We start from the raw sequence: 19,421 nt of genomic DNA on the forward strand, positions 1-19,421 counted from the left end.
CGCGGATTGGGTGTGGCCGTGGCCCGCGCCGCGCGATTGGTTGATCCGGAGGCAGGGGCGGGGCCTGCCTCCCGCAGCCGGGCGGGCGGGCGCCGGGGGACCGGCCAGAGCCGGGGACGCTTCTGCGGGGGCGATGGCCGCGCCGAGCCCGGGGCCCCGGGAGGTAAGTGAAGATCCGAGCGAGGACAGGAGAGGGAAAAGTTGGGGGACAAGGGCCAGGTCTCCCCTCTTCGTGAGGCACGGACACACCCCCGTCCAAGCCCAGGAGGGGTCCTGCATGGTGGGGAGCCAGTATAATGGGGAGTCTGGCGGCTGTTCCCCCGACACTTCCTCAGTTTCCTCACTGGGAAAATGGAGATGGTCATAAAGGCTCCCGATAGGGCTGCTACGAGGTCAGCTTGGGCCAGCGCTGGGCTCCTGCTACTAATGGGTCTGCTGCTGTGAGCTCAGCTTCCTGCTGACCCTTTGCATTGGCCTGGAGCAGAGATGAGTGGAGCTCCTGTGCACGGGGCTCAGACTCAACAGAAACAGTAGTTATCCCTGCCAGGAAGGATTTGTTATGGTTCTCGTTTTACAGCTGAGATGAGGCGTAGAAAGGTTCCGTGACTTATCTAAGGTCACAGTTGGTGAGAGACCATCTTGGGCCAGGTTTGGCTGCAACAAAACCACACTGTCTACTGACAACCATAACCACACCTCGATGTTGGGTACTGATTGCTCGCCCGGCACTGTATCAGTGCCACACAACCCCCTCCTCCCCCAGGTGGCTATCAGATTCTCTGTAGTTTACATATGGAGGAAACTGAGGCAGGGAGAGACGAGGGAGGGCTCACAAAGTGGGACTCGGACCTGGGTCTTTTTCCCTTTGGGATGCTGCCACGTCGTGCTCGTTGCTTCTGTGCCCCTGCCACCAGGTGCTGGCCCCCTCCCCAGAAGCTGCAGGCAGAGCAGCCACCTGGAGCTCTGGCCGCCGGGGCCTCCTCTGGCGTCTACGAGACAGGCAGGTGCGCCTGGGCCTGTTTGAGATCGACCCAGGGCACGAGCTGCACCAGCTGACATGTATGATGCAGGCAGGGCTGTGGGCTGCCACCCAGGTTTCCATGGACCATCCGCCCACAGTGAGTGGCCAATCTGTCCAGTGCCGTCTCTCCACAATGCCAGTGGCAAGACTGGGCTGTCATTAATGCTCAGGGGCCGGGGATGAGAGAGGCTCTAAGGAGAGGAAGTCAGGGGCTTGGTGCAGGCAGCCAGGGGCATTCTGGGGTGGGGTCTGAGGCCATAAAGCCCAATGTATGTTGGGGGGTTGGGTATAAGGGATCCCCTGACTTAGGTGATTGCTGTGTGACTCTAGCTGGGCTTCGGTATCCCCGTCTGTATAATGGGTGGGTGGGGGGTCATACTGCTTGGTTTCTGAGGCCCTCCCAGCTCTGCCAGGGTGTTTGGTTGAGCAGGAATCCGCCCCCACCCCATGGGCCTGGCCCATTCTCCCTGGAGCCCCGGCTGGGCCATGCTGGCTCAGCAGAAAGGGTCATCCAACTGCAAGCCCAGTGGCTGGATGGGCCCTGGTGAGCACGTGTGTTGTGCGTGTGTGTGCAGGCGTGTGCGGTGTGACCGCACCCCACAGAGCAGGTCCTGGCACGGGACCTGGAGGTCCAGGGAAGTGTGGGAACACGAGGGAGCTCTTTAAACTTCATCACCTGCTGAAATTCATGACCTGGCCCGTCGCCTGCTGAGAATCCTCTGTGGCACCCTAGTACTCACTGTGGTCCCAGGGGCCTGCTGGCTCAAGGCCTAGGGCCCATGGTCCAGCCTCGCTCACACACTCCGTTCCTCCCTTGCTCATCGCAGCCACCCTTCCTGGTGGCCCCTGTACTCTTCCCGCTGCTGTGCACACCCTGCTCCTCCTCTCACTGCCCTTCAGATGGCAGCTGAGAGGTCACCTCCCCCAGGAAGCCTTCCTGATCCTGCCCCTCCCAGGCAGGTCCCCTGGCTTCACAGCAACTCCCTCCCACCGGAATGGCATAGGCTTCTCTTGGCCAACATGCGCCTTGGTGTGGGACTGGAACTCGGGTGCTGGGGACCCAGTATGATGAGACACATCCAGGTCCTGCCTCAGGTCTCTCTCGCCCCCACCCCACCCCACAGAGCAGGCCGCCCACCTCCCCTCTCAGCCCACCCAGAGCTGATGCTGGAAGAATCAAATTGGGGGCAGGGGAGGAGGCCAGGAGCAGACTGCTTGGAGATTCTGAGCTGGCAGTGGGGGGCTGAGCCTGGATTTGCCCTGAGGCCCTGCCCCTCCCTGCAGGGGCTGCCCACTGAGGAGGATTTCTCCGAGGTCCTGACCCAGGTCCATGAGGTAGGAAGCCCAAGACTGCAGCTTGGGAGGGCGTGTCCTGCGCTTCCTCTCACACCTCTGTTTCCCTGTCTGTGTAGAGACCGCGACTCTCCCTCGGGTCCTCCCGGGCCGTGCGTCCTGGCCCTCCTGCACCCCGGCACTGCACACACCTGGGCCGGCGTCATGCATGTTCTCCGCGCTGCTCTTCCTCCCCTGCAGGGCTTCGAGTTGGGCACCCTGGCCGGCCCGGCCTTCGCCCGGCTCCGCCGCTCCCTAGGCCTGGCCGAGGAGGACTATCAGGCCGCGCTGGGCCCCGGTGGCCCCTACCTGCAGTTTCTCAGCACCTCCAAGAGCAAGGCCAGCTTCTTCCTGTCGTGAGCTGGCAGCAGGGGCGCGAGGGTGGGCGGGGTGTCCTGGGGTGCACTCGGGATGAGAAACAAGCGGCGGGGAGGGAGGGTCAGGTGGAGGAGGGTCAGGTGGAGGAGGGAGGCCGCTCCAGCCTGTCTGGCTAGTGGCCTCTCCCTCCCGCCACCAGCCACGACCAGCGCTTCTTCCTGAAGACCCAGCGGCGCCGGGAGGTGCGGGCGCTGCTCGCCCACCTGCCCCGCTACGTGCAGCACCTGCAGCGGCACCCGCACTCTCTGCTCGCGCGGCTGCTGGGTAGGCGGGGCGGGGACGCGGGCTGGGGGGCTGGGGGGAGTAGAGCGAGGAGGTGAGGGGCCAGGGAGGGGGGCGGCTCCCAGCGAGGGGACGCGGGGCACCCGAGTGAGAGCGGAGCGGAGAACCGGGCCGGAGGCGCGGCTGCCTGGGGCCGAGCTGGAGGGGCTGGTCCAGGCGCGCGATAAAGGGGCGTGGGCGGGACGCAGCGGGGCGGGGTGGGTGGGGGCGGTTTCCGAAGGGGGGGTCCCGCCCCGGCTCCCCGGGGCGGGCTCGGTGGGCGCGCCCCTCGAGGAGGCGTGGCCCGCGGCGGGGGCTCGGGCTGGACCGCGTGGGGCCCTCACCCGGCGCGCTCTCCCCTCCCAGGAGTGCACAGCCTGCGGGTGGCCGCGGGAAAGAAGGTGAGTGAAGCAAAGGCGGGGGGCTGGGCTGCTGGCCGCAGGGCGAGCTCCCGTCCTCCCTCACTCCCCACCCCGCCCCCAGAAATACTTCATCGTCATGCAGAGCGTCTTCTACCCCGCCGGCCGCATCTCTGAGAGGTGAGGGCCGCTCCCGCCTGGAATGTGCCCCCTGAGGCACCGACACTCGCTAGAGAGACAGGAAAACTGCGCCCCAGGGAGGAGAAGGGGTGCTCCCAAGACCTGATGGGGTGCAGACAGTGATACCCGCGGGCGGCATCCCTTGAGCGCTCGGTATGCACCAGGTGCTGTTGGAAAGCTGGGAGGCCTCGCAGTGCCTGTGCCTCCCACGCGACTCTGCCCAGGAGCTCCCCAGGCCTGTGGACTTCCTGCACGCGCCTGCTGCTGCCTGCTGGGCCTGGACCCCTGGGTCTGGGACAGCCCCAGGAAGACCAGGTGCGAAGGGACAGGCCCAGGCAGGGTAGAGCCTGGGCTGAGCTTCCAAGGGCCTGAATTCCAATCTCTGCCCTGCCCTTGACTTACTGTGTGATCTTGGGCAGGTCAAAGAAACTCTCTGACCTTTCCTTCATCTCTAACTGACATGGGGACAGTAATAAGCGGGGCTGTGCTGAGGATTTGAACAGCCAGACAGTGGGACCCCCTGTTTCTCAGCTGGTGGGATTCCCCGTGTGTCTCAAGTCTACGTAAAGCTACATTCTGTCGCCAGGTATGACATCAAGGGCTGTGAGGTGAGCCGATGGGTGGAACCGGCCCCTGAGGGCAGCCACCTCCTTCTGGTGCTAAAGGACCTCAACTTTCAGGGCAAGACCATCAACCTGGGTGAGTTACAGAGGGGATCGCTGCCTGCTCTTCCTCCACTGGGGCGAAGTTTAGAAGGGCATCCCTGACCCCGGCCCCAGTCATTAAGAGCCCAGATACTGGAGTCAGGAGAGCAGGTGTCCACTCCCAGCTAGGTGACCAGGGCAAATTACAGATGAGTTTCCTCGTCTGTGAAACGGGACAGTAAAGACACTTGTCCTCCAGGGACAGATGCATGTGGAATCTTTGACACCCTTCCTGGCACAGGATGAGCACTCAGGGGGGGATGATGATCTGGCAGGGCCCCAGCGGACCTGGCTTCTCCGCCAGATGGAACTGGACACCGCCTTTCTCCAGGAGCTCAACGTGCTGGATTACAGCCTCCTGATGGCCTTCCAGCGCCTCCATGAGGACGAGCGCGACCACGGCAGCAGCCTCATCTTCTGCACAGCCAGGTGGGCCCCCTCCGGGGCAGCAGCAAGAATGAGGTGATGGGGTGTGGGAGAGACAGCTGATGAGGGGCAGGCTTGCTCAGGCAGGGGCTTGAAGAAAGGCGTGTGTGTGTGTGTGTGTGTGTGTGTGTGTCTGTGTGTGTCTGTGTATGTGTCATGCAGGGCTGGAGAAGCCTGGCTGGCAGGGAGGGGTAGCAGGCCCAGGTAGACCACAGCAGTGAAAAGGACGGTTAAAAAAATCTAAAATCTACAAAACAGAAAGAAAAGAACAGGTGATTCTGCTGGACGGGGCTTCAGGGCTGATGTGAGGAATCTGCACATTTTTCAGGAGATGCAGTCATTGAAGACTTCGGGGCAGGTTTCCATCCTATTTAAATTCTTGCCTGGGCCCTCACCCCAATCACCCCACTTCTAGGGCCCTGGGTCATGGCCCTCAGCACCCTCTCCTCCCCTTTGTAGCTGTCGTAACCATTGCTCCTACGTGCTGGCCTTGAGCCTCATCGAGTGGCTGGGCTCGTCCCCATTTTGTAGACGTGACAATTGAGTCTCAGAGAGAGAAGTGAAGTGGGTGACTTCTGAGGGTTCCTGCTTAGTGTTTGGCTGGTTGCTGGGATTTCAGGTCTCCAGGTCTTCTCTGTGGTTGAACAGAATCTCACAAGTGTTAAGACAGGACTTTTCAGGAAAAAGGCCCATTTCAGCTGGTGGCTGGACAGAGTCTCTCATTGCCACCCCCCACCCTCCCTCCTTGGAGGAAGACCCTGGGGTGGGTGAGGATGGAACAGAATCCAGGGTGATGGCTTCCTGCTCCTGTGGATGGGCTAGTCGTTTTCTCACCAGAGGGTGGAATGCCTGCTTTGGGGTACAGATCCCCCAAGCTTGCCCATCCAAACTATGTAAATTTCTTCTTGCCCCTACCCCTAGATCAGGACTTCTTATTCAGAACATATCTGCCCCCTGGCGATTCTCCACCTTCTCTGCTAACCCTGGCACCGCAGCTGCTATCAGAGCTCCAGTCCTGCTCCCCCAACCACTGGGTTGAGATTGGCTGGTGCCCGGGTGGGGCGTCTCTCTAATTAGGTTATTTCCCCCAAGACCTCCCCAGGACAAAGTTTAGGAATGGAAACCTGCTTCTGGCTGGGGCTGGGACTCAGTCAAGGGCATCTTCTGATTTGGAGTAAATTTTTTCTTTTTTTCTAAATTTTTTTAGTGTTTAAATTTTGTGTATGTGTGTGATTTGGAGTATATTTTTGAGGCAACAGATAGGCCATCGGTAAACTGGGGTCGAGCTTTGTTCAACAGGTCTCTCAGCTCAGTTACCCTGGAACTTCTGGGACTCGATGACCCCAAGAGAGCTTAGGAAATCCCCCCAATACAGAATGTACACTGCTTGTGAACACGCAAGTAGTTATCCTGGTAGTTTCATTTTTAAAAAGTAAAAAGAGTCCAGTAAACATTTTAATAATATATTTTAGTTACTGAATACATTTTTATCAGTTCATCAGCTGTATGAAATGTATGAAATATTTTGCATTCTTTTCCCCATATTGTCTTAGAAACTCAGCATATATTTTACATTACAGCATAGTTCAGTTGGGACTGACTGACTGAGAAGGTGGGGTGTCAGGGGACCCGGCAGCTCCGGGACACACTCTGCTAGAATCCACTGTTGATCTTCAGTGAGCTCTGCTCCCCCGCGTCATCACATTTCCTAACTGTGAAATGGTTGGCATCAGACCAGTGGCCCTGGCCACACGCTCAACGACCTTTAGTCAGTTTATCTGACGTAGCGGACCTGGGCACACAGGAGGTGGACATGAGCAAGGGAGGAGCAGGGTCAGGTCAGAGTGCCGCCCAGGGACATCCCGACCCAGCTTAGGGGCGGATTGCCTGGGGCTTCTTGGAGGAGGTGGTAGCCTCACCCTCCTGTTGGCCCCCAGATCTATGCAAGGGGTCCAGGGTCCCCAACAGCTGGAAACCCAGAACCGCCGGCTGCTGCCGGATGCCTCCAACGCCCTGCACATCCTGGATGGGCCGGAGCAACGCTATTTTCTGGGGCTCGTGGATCTTGCTACGGTATATGGGCTTCGCAAGCGGCTGGAGCACCTATGGAAGACGTTGCGCTACCCGGGCCGGACCTTCTCCACCGTCAGCCCAGCTCACTACGCCCGTCGACTCTGCCAGTGGGTGGAGGCTCACACCGAGTGACCAGACCCGGCCCCGCTCTCCCCATCTGGACAATGGGTGCAGTTTGGAAACCTTGGTTCCAACTGGCGGGCACAGCGGGTCGGCTCCCCTTGCCCGCCGTTCCTCCGAGTGGCCTCCAGAGGGCAGCATTCCCTCACTAAATAAAGACTCGGCCTCGTTTGCGGCGTGGTGTGCCCCGCACGGTGCCAGGGGTTCCCCCACATTCACTCATTTAATCCTCCCAAAGTGCTATTATTCTCTCGTTACAGACCATGAAACGGAGGCCCAGGGGATGAAGGGACTGAGTAAGATCATTCAGCAATAAATGCTGGAGCCAGGACTCAACTTTCGAACTCAAGAGCCTGTTTCTTCCCACCTGCCCCTGCAGCCCTGCCCTCATGCTCAGGGAAGTGGGGGAGGTGGTGGCTCCAGTCCAGTCCCTTGGCGTCCAGACGGGGAAACTGAGGCCCACAGACTTGAGGGGCGTACACACGGGTAAGTTGCACAGCCAGTCCGGGAGCCCAGGCCTCCCGCCCCCATCAAGCAGGGTCCACTGGCCTCCCTCTGGGGAGGCTCCCTCACACCTGCTCCTCTAGGGATATAGGTGGTAGAAAGTGGGGTGTCGGGGGACCCGGCAGCTCCGGGACACACTCTGCTAGAATCCACTGTTGATCTTCAGTAAGCTCTGCTCCCCCGCATCATCACATTTCCTATCTGTGAAATGGTTGGCATCAGACCAGTGGCCCTGGCCACACAGGCATCACCGGAGCAGAGAAACCAAGTGCCTGCAGAGCCCTGATCGTTCCTTCTCCCTCCTCCAGCAGACTGCAGCCGCGGCTGATCCCAGTCCAATCTGAGCATGCCCAAGGGGGCCGCTCTGGGGCCTGGCTGTGACCAGGGCACACTGCTAGACCTCTCTGTGCCTCGGTGGTCTGATCTATAAAGTGGAAAGAATGAAAAGGAACATTGTTATCTCATTAAATGTGTTGCGCACCTGCCATGTGCATCTGCTGGGCACTGGGGACCTGGATGTGGAGGAAGGTGCTGTCCTAGGACTCACAACTGGGGTGACAGTGACAAAGCCCCCCAAAGAAGCACAGGGCGGTGGAATTCAAGGGAGGGCACTTAATTATTTGATGGATTGGGGGGTCTCTCTCCCTTAAATGGAGACCGGAAGAGTCAGACACCCCTGGAAGAATCTCAGGCCAAGGGCGCAGCAAAGGTCTACAGTGAGGGAGCCCAGTCTTTGAGAGGAGGAAATTCTTCCTGTAGGGGTGGCTCAGCGTGGAAGGGGACAGTGTGCCTGGGGGGTCGTGTGGACCAAGAGCTAACTCCCAGGACTGGGGGACTCCAGATCGTAGGCCAGCTGCTCAGCTGCAGCACTGTGTGGTCTCCAGACAAAATGAAGAAAAATGGCCAACAGGGCAGCGTGTGCCGCAGGACTGGGGTGTGGGTTCCTGGAAGATAGAGATGTAATACAGATATTTAATATTGACATCGCCCCAGTTTTCTGGGCAACCTTGGGTTTCAACCTCTCTGACCTAGCACAAACCACAGAAAATTTCTTGTTCTAACTGGGCCGGAAGTTGAGACATAAGTCTATAAGCTCATCACTGAAAAGAGGTGGGTAGTGGAAATTCCGAGGTGGCAGGGCAGCTGGCAGGAACTGGGGTTTGGCCTGACAGTCCTCAGGGGTCTGGATCAGACAGGGATGAGTCAGAGGCCCTAGTCCTTCCTCCACCAGAGATGACTCAGCCTGCCCCTCCCCCTCCTCATTTCAGGTCTCCTGCCAGGGGCTGAGCAGGGGCCTGAGCTGGGGCCTGAGCTGAACAGGAAGGACTTGTCTAAGGCCTCACAGGGCCAGGACTCTGCGCTCTCCTAACTTACTCATTCAACAGATGTTACCTGACCTGAGTGGGTGCCAGGCACTATGAGGGTACCTGAGACACACCAAAGGGTGATAGTCTGACTGCCCACATGGAGTTAGTGTCAAGTGGGCAGGTGGACCATAAACAAGGAAACCATTCAATATATAGGGTGACTTCAGAGTACGACAAACACTACAAAAAATAAATCAGGGTAGCACAATAAGAATGGGGGTACAGAGTTGGATAGGATGCTTGGCAAGGACCTTTCTGAGATGATGCTTGAGCTGAATGACAAGAAGGAGCAGGCCTTGTGGGCAGAGCAGTCCCACACGGAGGAGACAGCAGGTGCCAAGGTCCTGAGGTAGAAATGAATTCAGTGTGGTTGGGGTCAGAAGGGCGGCCAGGGTAGGTGGATGGAGATTCAGAGGGAGGCAGGATAGGCTACCAGGGGCTGTGGGCCAGGCCAGGAGTGGGGTTTTGCCAAAACCAAAATGAAGAGCTTCATCTGGGCCTGCAGGTCCCCTGTGTCTGCGCCACTGTGTGAGGGAGTTGCCCCTGGGAAAGGAATGGCCATCACCCACTGCCATTGTGGGTGATGCATGAATCCACAGGGAACACTCACCACTGTCCACTGAGGGTTGGGTCTGTGGGGTGGGAAACATGACGGAAGAGGACTTGCGGGGAAGCCAGAAGGGCTCTGGCTTTGGGGACCCACTGTGCACCTCAACTTGTGTGAATGAGGGGCCACCAGGAGGGGTTGAAGCTGGGCCACTGCCCTTGATGTGTGCCCAGGATGGGGTAGGGAGAGACAGAAAGGGTTTGTGCTCAAAGGGGCACCAGAGGGGAGCATGGAGCTCTGTCTCCAGCTGGGGGACTTGGATTGGAGCAGGACAGGACAGCCTGCAGAGCTGGATGTGGGCACACAACACAGTACCTTGGTGTTGTGCACACACTGGAATGTGTTTTTAAAAGGGACGGAGTTTGAAATCGGGCCAGAGCGGGAGCCCAGGCTGGGTCCCTGCCTAGGGCCAGGGAGAGGGCAGGGATGGTGAGATGAGCTTTCTGGCCCATCAGCATCTTGTAAAAAAACATTTTGATGAGAAATACGCTCTCCACTTGCCTCCATCTGCCCTTCAACTCTTCCTGGCCCTGGTGCCCTTCAGTTTGAAATTCTCCTGCAATGCCACCTGGTGCATTCTAGCATCTGCAGGACAGAAAACTGAGTTGGCTTGGATTTGGTGAACTCTTGGGAAGGGAGGGGATCTTTGAGAGGTGAAAGTAGATGGCCAGGGCCTTGGGTGGGAATGAGACTTCCCAGGGCTGGAAGGCGGGCTCTGAGAGCAGCTGCTCCTGCTGCATCTCGCCGGGAGGTCCCTGGTGGCTCATCCCCACTGTACAGAGGAGAGAAACGGAGGCTCAGGGCAAAGTGACTTGGTTAAAGAGGGTCACCAGAGAAAATAAGGAGCGCTCAGCTAAGCTGAAATTTCAGATTTGCAATGCAATTGCTCGTTAAGTACCAATAACAGGGCGTCCTGTATTTCACTTGCTGAATCTGGCCACCCTGCCCGTCTGAAGCCAGGGCTGCCTGACCCCGAGCGCCTGCTTGATTTTCCTACCCACGCCCCAATTTCAGAAATGGAAACACGCCATTTCCCCGCCAGGCGCGGGGCTCCACACCCTCTAGGCCTTTCCTGCAGGTCGCGGGCCGCAGCCACAGCGTGGGAGGGGCGAGGGCGGAGTCGCGCACACGCGGGCGCTCGGGCCCCGCCCCCAGCCGCCGGGCCCCGCCCCCGGCCGCCAGACCCCGCCCCCGGCCCCCAGGCCCCGCCCCCGGCCCCCAGGCCTCGCTGCCAGCCCCGCACGTCACGGCCCGGCCGCGCTCGCAGCTCCGCCCCCGCCGCTCAGACCCCGCCCCCCGCGCCTGTCTCCGCCCCGTCCTCGGGCCGGGCCCCGCCCCCACCGCCGGCCCTGCGCTTTCGGCTTCCAGCTCCAGAAGCTGCCGAGCGGGCCGCCTCCGCCCCGGGGCTTCGGCCTCCTGCCCGGCCAGCGGGCCATGGCGCTCCGAGCAGCGCATCGTGAGCAGCCGGCGCGCCCCAAGCTGCCCGTCCGGTGAGCGTCCGCCCGAGGGAGGGGCTGTGGGGTCCGGAGGAAGAGGGGGGTCCCCGGTCCTGGCCCGCCCCAGGCCTCTCCTTTCATGAGGCTGGTAGCGAGGTGGGAGGCGCGGAGGGGAGTGGGCGTTCCTGGCTCCGGGGTCTCTCTGACCCAGACCCGATGGGTGACCTTGAACCGAGGGCTCGCCCTCTCTACCTGTCCTTCCCACGTGCTCAGTGGGCATTGGGCTGGGGGGGCGGCCTCCCCGCAGAGGTCACCCCTTCTAGCTCCTTTAGGATGGAGACGGTACTGCTGGGTCTGGGGGGACTTTGGAGCATTTGACTACCAGATGCCAGCAGCCTTCACCCCGGCTTATGCCCTCTTCTGCCTCAGTTTCCCGGACAGTCACCTCAGAGGCCAGGCACCCGCCCTGAGTTTCTGGGCCTTGGCAGGTGCCCTGCTCCCACCCCTTCCCAGCCGGAACCCTGGAGACAGCAGCCTCAGGGCTGCTGAGCGGCAGTGACAGCATGAAGGCTCCGGTAAGTGGCTGAAAGAGGAAGACTAGCAGGGGACCTGGAGGCGGTTTCCGGCCCAGCAGCCTCTCTCACCTCCCCACTGTCACTTCTCGCTCCACTGCTCCTGAGCTGAGAAGGGGAGATGTTGACTTGCCCTCAAAGTCCAGCCCTGATCTGGCAGGCTGTGTGGCCCCAGGCAAGTGCCTTTCCCTCTCTGGGTTCAGTACCCTGCCCCTCCCGTGTAAAATGGAGGTAACAGGACTCCTTCCTGCATCGTGAGGTCATCCCCAGGAGGCACCTCACTGGGAGTGGGGTTTGGTGTGCGAGTTCTGTGCATCTGCCCCCAGCTTTACTCAGGAGCCCCCAGCTGTGGGAGAGAGTCCTGGATGTTGGCGGAGTGAACCATGACTGCCTGCGTGGAGATCTTTGGGTCCCTGGTGGGCTGGGGACCTGGGCCCTGCAAAGTGGAAGCTTGAGGCCTCAGGCTCTGAACCCCTGCCCTGAACAACTGGCCTCTAGAAGAATTATTTTTAGAAACCGATGTGGCTTTGGGCAGAAAAGGGTGGGCCTCTGGCAGGATATGCCTGGGAGGAGGGTGGGGGCTGCTTTGCAACTTAGAATTTTCAAAGAACATCAGCCAGCAGCTAGGCCGTTTTGGGGGCAGAGGGACCTGTGCCATGGGCAGGCCGGGAGAAAATCAGCCCAGAGAGACGGGTGGCCACCAGGGTGACCCAGCGCACACGGCAGGCCCAGGGTCATGTCCCCCACCACATGGCCCCTCCTCCAAGACTTGGGGGGGCATTCACTAAAAATGTGCCAGCAGGGGCAACCCCAGGTGGGGCCCAGGCCAGCGTGCTAGGGGGGCTTCCTATTTCAAATGGCCTTTGGCACATGGTTGTTGGTGGTGGAGGCGTGGGGCAACAGTTTTAGTGATTGAAAGCCTTGCTTGAATGATGCACCCCTCAACATCCCCTTCCACTGTTCTCCTTACTCACTGGACTGCTGACCCAGATCGCGGTCGTTAGCTAGTGGGGTGGCCACTGAGTCAGTGGGGTGGGGGAGGGGCACACTGGCAGCCAGCGTCCAGGTCTGAAGGGGGCTGGTAGCCCCTCTCAAGGGCCACTCTCCTGTCTTCACGTGCACAGCACTTTATAGTGCACAGCGTGCTTACTGCCGTCCTCCCTATAACTCCCCCTGTGGGCATTATTGGCCCCCACTTTATAGAGGAAGAAACTGGCCCAGAGAGGTCAAGGGCAGATCCAGGGCTGCAGAGTGCACCTGGACTTCCGGTTGAGAACATGGACCCTGGAACCTGACTTAAGGCCCCACCACGCTGCTCTCTTGCTGGGTGGCCTTGAGCTACACATTTCACCGCAAATTGGTTTCTTCTCCTAGAGAATGGGGATAATAATAGAGCTCGTTGTCAGGCGAGCGAGCCCTGAATCTTCAGGTCCAGAGGAAGGCACGGTCAGTGTGGACTCTGCTGATCTCCTAGGAGCTACTGAGCTGGGCTTTGGACTTGTGAGGCTGGGTTACAACCCGCTAGGGGCTCCAGGGACCCTCACCCCCTCCCCCGCCATGACCACGATCTCCTTCAGGGTCGGCTCCTGCTCATCGCCTTGTGCTCCGTGGGCTTCTCCGCTCTCTATGTGCTGCTGTGCTGCTGGGCCTGCCTGCCCTTTTGCCTGGCCTCCTGCCCAGACCCTCACCTCTCTGCCAACTCCAGGCCCACCGTGCCAGGGCCCCTGCACTTCAGTGGATATAGCAGCGTGCCAGATGGGAAGGTGAGTGGGCCAGGCAACATGTTGGGGACAGGTGCAGCTAAGTCTGCTTGGGTGCTTCCCCCAGCTCTCTGGGAAGTAATGAAAACGGGGCTCATGCTAGGCCAGCCAGGACCCCTGGACTTGACACCTCTGCTCACCAGCTGTCTGGCATTGACCAATCACTTCACCTCTCTGAGCCCCAAGTTCTAAGCGGAAACTGGTTTTATGATTCAACATTATTGCCTGGCTGCTCTCCCCTGGGTGCTGGCCACCTGGAGCTCCGGGTCTGGCAGGGGAGACAGGCATGGCCACATGACAGTGTGGTACCCATGCTGTGCTTTCACTGTCAGCACACACCACCCGTGGGCTCAGCAGGGGTGCACCTGCTGCCTTTGATGTGTCTTCTGTGCTGACGGCTGCTGAGGACAAGATGATACAGACGAAAGTTATGTTAACCCCAGAGCTGTCCTCTCTTGGGGGAGATGGGAACCTGGGGCTGGGGGCGCATAGACAGCTGTAGCCCCTTCTTGATCTGGAGCTTCGCGGAGATGATTTATGGAAGCGTTCAGCTCAGGGGCTGTATAAATATTTGATCAGGAAGTAGACACAACTGGGGGTGGGGTGGGGTGGGGTGGGGATGGGGAGCAGACGCGAGTGTGCTGTGGGTTTGCCGGGTGGGACAAGTGATGGGGGGCCGGGTGCATGCTGGTCCGCTTTCATTCCAGACACTCAGAGCTCATGGATGTGGGCCCAGGGCAGCCAGACCCTCTGGGATTTTTAAGACAAGTGGGAAATCCTGGTATCTGAATGTCAAAAGGACTGACTCTTATAAGTTAGGAATGAACAATTTTAAAGATCTTGTTTGGCACAAGAGAACGCCTCCTGGGGCTGTCCTCGGGCCAGGACAGACTCAAAGCGCCGGCAGAATACGGTAGTCATGGTCGCTGTTGCTGGGGCGGAAGGTGGGCTTAGATAGAAAGTGCCCCTGAGTCTGTCACTGCTTGAAACTAATGTCCCCACGTCCTTCACAGCCCTCTGTAAACCCACGTTCCCCGACGAGGGCGTGCAGGTGTGGGATGGGGAGCAAGTCCTGGCGCCCTGACCCCCTGGTGAATATTTACAGGCTTGTTGGTTCAGCTTCTGCCGTGGGGAGAGAAGGAGGTGAGGGCTGGGGCCTCGTGCTACCCTAGGTCAGTGCCTGCCACTCTGGCCATTTACCAGTGGACCTTCACAGCCTGGTGCTTGGATCTTGTCTCAGGCCCTGTCTCGTAAATGATGAGAAAATTGAAGCTCAGAGAGGCAATGTGACTTGCCTGAGGTCACCCAGCTACGACAGGGCAGAGCCAGGATCAGGCTCAGAACCAGTGGTCCCCAGGGCTGTTACGGGCACTAGGCAGCGGTTACTCATTAAGTGGGCACCTCTAAGAGGGGCCCGGGCAGGGGAAGACTGACTTGAAGAGCTGAAGTTCAAGTATACTTAGCAGACCTGTGTATAACCCCCAGCCTGTGTCAGGAGCTGCTCTCAGCGCTCTGTAAATTTGCTCAGGCCGTGCTCACTGCGCATAAACGAAATGGCTGCTGAGGAAGCACGGGGCCCCGCGTGCAGAATCTTAGCTCTGCCACTCGATGTTGGTGTGACCTTGGGAAAGTCACCTACCCAGCCTCAGGTCCTGCAAGTGCAAAACTGGTTGGCAAAGTACTTAGAGCTGATACAGGGGTCACTTGCAGTCAGTGGGAGCAACTGTGTGACCACCACCCCTCCCCGCACCCCCTCCTGTAGCCGCTGGTCCGAGAACCGTGCCGCAGCTGTGCCGTGGTGTCCAGCTCCGGCCAGATGCTGGGCTCCGGCCTGGGCGCCGAGATCGACGGTGCTGACTGCGTGCTGCGCATGAACCAGGCGCCGACTGTGGGCTTCGAGGCGGACGTGGGCCGGCGCAGCACCCTCCGCGTCATCTCGCACACGAGCGTGCCACTGCTGCTGCGCAACTACTCGCACTATTTCCAGCGGGCGCGGGACACAATCTACGTGGTGTGGGGCCAGGGCAGGCACATGGACCGGACGCTGGGCGGCCGCACCTACCGCACGCTGCTGCAGCTCACCCAGATGTACCCCGGCCTGCAGGTGTACACCTTCACCGAGCGCATGATGGCCTACTGCGACCAGGTCTTCCAGGACGAGACCGGCAAGAACCGGTGAGCCCCGGGCCTCCCCAGCGTGCGGGGGCCAGTCTAGCAAGGATCTGCTCCGTCAGCAGTGATGGAGGCAGACACGGTCCTGCCCTGGAAGGGGGACGGGGCAGGAATCGGAGGGATTGTCATTCATCGAATTGTCACCTAGATCAAGCGTCCAAATGGCTCTGATGCGCATTCAGCCCCACGCTGGCTGCCCGTGGTGGGCGTGTTCGGGCTACCTTCCCCCTGGAGGGGGAGCCCTGAGACCTGGCATCGTCTGTGAAATCCCTTCCAGATACTAAAAGTCACGGTTACTGTAGGAACCCTTCCTGCGCTGGGCTTGGCTTAAGCTCTCTGTGTTAAGATTTCATCTTCTCCCCCAAACAGAAGAGCATTCTGACTCCTTGGCCGCCTCCCGCTGCCTCCCCAACTCAGGAACTGCACCGGCAGCCTCCACTTCTCCAGCTCAAACGTTGACTTTGTCCTTGACTCCCCTCCTTCCATCACCTGCCACCTATCAGGGGTTCTTGGATCTTTTGTGACCCCCCCCCACCCCCGCCAGGTGCCACCACCCTCCTCTACCCTTCTCACCCCCTTCACTAGCCTTCCTGCTACCACCCTCGCCCCTACACCAACTGACACGTGCAAATTCAACCCATTGGTGGCCTTTCCTCAACCCTAGCAGCTTCACTTCACATGGAGAATCAAGTCCAGACTCTCACTGCCTCCCCTTTCCTGACCTACAGATCTTGTATGATCTGACCCTGCCTGCCTCTGTGATCTCATCTGTCCTTGGTCACCCTGTTCCTACCATACTGGCCATCTGGGCTTCCTCAGATGCCACACTGGTTCCTGCCTATAGACTTTTGCATGTACTGTTTCCTCTGCCTAGAATGTTCTTTCTCCCCATGACTGACACCTTGCCATTCAGGCCTAATGCGGTCACCTCTTCAGAGAAGCCCTCTCTGATCACCCCTCTGGAAGGAACACCTCCCTTCCTCCTTTCTCTATCCCTTTCCATTGTTTCCTTTTTAGCTGTTCTCTCTGTCTAGTCCTTTGAGGGCCATAGTGCTGGGTGTGGCTGGTTCCTGGCCAGCACAGGGTCTGGGAGGTGCCAATTAGAATGAATCACCCCCAGCCTGGTATAGAGGTGGGTCTCTGGAGGGTCCTGAGGCTGGGGCCACCATACAACCGCTTGCTCCCACTTGAGTGGGGGTGCAGGGCTGACTGGGTCCCTCCCCACCAGGAGGCAGTCGGGCTCCTTCCTCAGCACGGGCTGGTTCACCATGATCCTGGCGCTGGAGCTGTGCGAGGAGATCGTGGTCTATGGGATGGTCAGCGACAGCTACTGCAGGTCAGGCCTGGGCCCGGGCGGGAGGCAGGGCTGGCGTGGCCATGGGCCCTTCCCCGGGGGGGTCTGGGGGCGGAGGTGCTTGGGGTGGCCCTGTGCTTGGCAGGAAAAGGCTAGAATGCGGTCTCTGCTCGGCCACGTGGCCTTGGGTGGTCACACCAGCCACAGCCTCCATTTCCTCGCGTCGGTGATGAGTCACGTCTGTGTTTTCACTGCCGAAGTCATTGTAGTTCAGGGTCATTGTCACTAGAAGTTCAGGGAAGGTCCCATGTTTCCACTCTGTTTTCTGAAACTTGCTTGAGTGTGTGGATGAGCTGGCAGGAGCCTATGTGCCCTCTGCTGTGGCACCTGGCCAGACCACCTGCAGGCGTGGGGCCGATGAACAGGAGGGCGAGCTCGGTGCCGAGGCAGATGAGGCTGTGAGCCCTGTACCCCCGTTTTGCAGATGGGTCATCGAGGCTCTCAGGTTTTGTCTCTGGTCCAGAGTCAAACAGCCTGAGTCTCCAGGCCTGTCCTTTGGGACCGAGGGCTGCGCTGTGCCTCCCTACAGTTCTGGCCTCTGCAGGACCTCCGCCAGGGGCTCTTTGCGGGGTGGGCGCTGGCAGGGTCTGCAAGGAGGCAGGCGAGTAACCAGTGCCCCATGACTGTCCCTGTTCCCCGCCCTCAGGGAGGAGAGCCACCCCTCAGTGCCTTACCACTACTTCGAGAAGGGCCGGCTGGATGAGTGTCAGATGTACCTGGCACACGAGCGGGCGCCCCGCAGCGCCCACCGCTTCATCACTGAGAAGGCTGTGTTTTCCCGCTGGGCCAAGAAGAGACCCATCGTGTTCGCCCACCCGTCCTGGAGGACCCAGTAACCCACTGCCCAGCTGGCCGACCACCAGCCTTGCCTTCACCCAGCCTCTGTTCCAGCCACGTCCCATCAAGTCCACTTAATTTGTGGATCCTGCACAGGCCCGTGGACCTAGGGTCCCTTCCCGCCCTGCCCCGGGACACTCGCCGCCACCTTGGGGCTCCAGACTTCAGGGGGAGAGAAGGGTGTCATGGTGACCTTTGCACCCTTTTCTCCACCCCACGTTCCTTGAGTCATCTGAATCTTACTTTTGGGGTTCACCCCCCTCCACATCTGTCCAGTGGCCTTTACCCCGGGGCTGATGGCTCCACACTCACCAGCACCATGACCTTCAACCTTGCTGCAGTCTTGGTTCTTTCTCGCTACACTTCCCCTCTACCCGCCTTTGGTGCCACACTTCCCGGGCTGGCTGCCTACTCAGGGCAGCCCAGAGCTTGGGGTTCCTTGGGAGAGGGGCCTTTGAACTATGACTGCCAGGGCCGCATCTGGAGTGTACGGGTAAACGTGTGTCTTCTGGATGCCTGTGTCCAGTGTGGTTGTGTCTCTGCAGTGGGATGGCGGCTCCTCTCCCTGCCAGACTCATAAGCTGTGGACTCCTAGGCCAAGTCCTCAGCAGCCCCCACCCCACCCCCCAACGCCTGCAGCCAGCTCAGCTTCTGGCCATTTTATCTGCCTGTGCCTTCTTCCCCAGGAGCTGAAACCCTTCCCCACCTATCTGGAAGCTTCTTTAAAGGTCTGGTGTTATGGCTGAACTTGAGCCAGGAATCTGGTTCCTACTTAGAAGCTACTTGGGACGATTCCTCTGTACCCAGTGGGAGGGGCCTAGAAGGAAACAGCTAGGGGTGGGAAGGAAATTCCTCCACCCCATGTCACCTCCCTGGCCCACGGGTCACATTCCAAGACTTTTCCAGTCAAGTGTTCTGTCAACTCTGGAGTTGGTCACATTCAAGAATGTCAAGTGGGGGCAGGCCTGCGGCTTGCATTCTCTGGGTTCCAGTTTCCCGACCTGTAAAGTGCGGCAGCAAGGGCCTGTCGCCCCGGAAGGGGTTAGTGTTGACCCATTTTGCAGATGAGGTGAATGAAGCCACTGGCTGTTGCTGATGCAATCTTAGGTCTGAGGGCCGAGCCTGAGCATCTGGGCCTGCACCAAGGGACCGGACCCTCCCAGTCTGCCCTCTCTCCCACCTTCCCTTCACCTGGAGATCAGGAGACTAATGGAGAGTCAGGTCCTCTGGCCCTCAGCTAGGATGGAGCCTGTGGATTCAACTTTCGGCTCCGGGGGTCGGGGCCCCACACTTAGCTTAATGCTCTGCTCTCCCTGACTTGAAATCCTTAATGGTTTGTTTGTTTTTTTTTTAAGATTTATTTATTTATTCATACAAGCCCTGGGTACAGTCAGAAGCGCGGGAGGGTGAGAGAATTCACCAGAGCCAGAGCGGGGAGCAGCGGGCGGCAGGAGAGGTCTGCGCGCCATGTGGGCCCCTTCGCAACCCGGGAGGCCCCTTAATGGTTTTTTTAACCTGGGGCCCCACATTTTCACTTTGCTGTGGACCTCGTACATTGTGTAGTGGGTCGTCATTGGGAGTCTGGGTGACCCAGCGTGCCCACTCTCCAGCCCCAGCCTTCTTAGAAGGGACTGGATGGAGCCTGGCATCTGCCATTCACGCTGCCTTTTGTGCCCAGTTTCCACCCGCTCAGCCCCCGACCCAGAAGGCTCTGCAAGTGAGGGAGGAGGGAGGGCTCTGGATGGGGGAAGCAGGGGGCACCGTGGCAGGAGGGAGCAAGCTGGCAGGGGAGTGTCTGACAGGGTGGGGGGTGAACTGGCCGGCAGGAGGCTGGTGGGAGAACTTCCAGCTCAGCGAGAAGCTCTGGAGTCAGATCTGGCCTCCTGGTTCCTGCTGTGGGACGCTGGCAGATGAGCGTCCCTCTCCAGGCCTCAGTTTCCTCGTGTAAAGGTCGCGAG

The 19,421-nt window shown here is 59.5% G+C and overlaps 2 protein-coding genes across 2 annotated transcripts; both read left to right on the top strand.

The window, feature by feature from the left end:
• Positions 1–133: 133 nt before the first annotated feature.
• On the top strand, positions 134–7,843 carry PIP5KL1 (phosphatidylinositol-4-phosphate 5-kinase like 1). The gene is made up of 11 exons (XM_037492669.1): positions 134–163; positions 915–1,118; positions 2,306–2,356; positions 2,555–2,709; positions 2,871–2,995; positions 3,359–3,393; positions 3,476–3,531; positions 4,118–4,230; positions 4,511–4,664; positions 6,599–7,340; positions 7,667–7,843. Exons 1-10 carry the CDS (start codon positions 134–136, stop codon positions 6,864–6,866), a joined length of 1,191 nt encoding a protein of 396 aa, XP_037348566.1. The 3' UTR covers positions 6,867–7,340; positions 7,667–7,843.
• Positions 7,844–10,731: 2,888 nt separating this feature from the next.
• On the top strand, positions 10,732–19,212 carry ST6GALNAC4 (ST6 N-acetylgalactosaminide alpha-2,6-sialyltransferase 4). The gene is made up of 6 exons (XM_037494027.2): positions 10,732–10,822; positions 11,198–11,343; positions 12,918–13,103; positions 14,863–15,275; positions 16,501–16,608; positions 17,273–19,212. Exons 2-6 carry the CDS (start codon positions 11,332–11,334, stop codon positions 17,460–17,462), a joined length of 909 nt encoding a protein of 302 aa, XP_037349924.1. The 5' UTR covers positions 10,732–10,822; positions 11,198–11,331; the 3' UTR covers positions 17,463–19,212.
• The last annotated feature ends 209 nt before the right edge of the window (positions 19,213–19,421 follow it).

This window comes from Talpa occidentalis, unplaced genomic scaffold (genome assembly GCF_014898055.3).
Source record: "Talpa occidentalis isolate TD23 unplaced genomic scaffold, MPIMG_talOcc4v2.1 talOcc4.7, whole genome shotgun sequence".
NCBI lineage: Eukaryota > Metazoa > Chordata > Mammalia > Eulipotyphla > Talpidae > Talpa > Talpa occidentalis.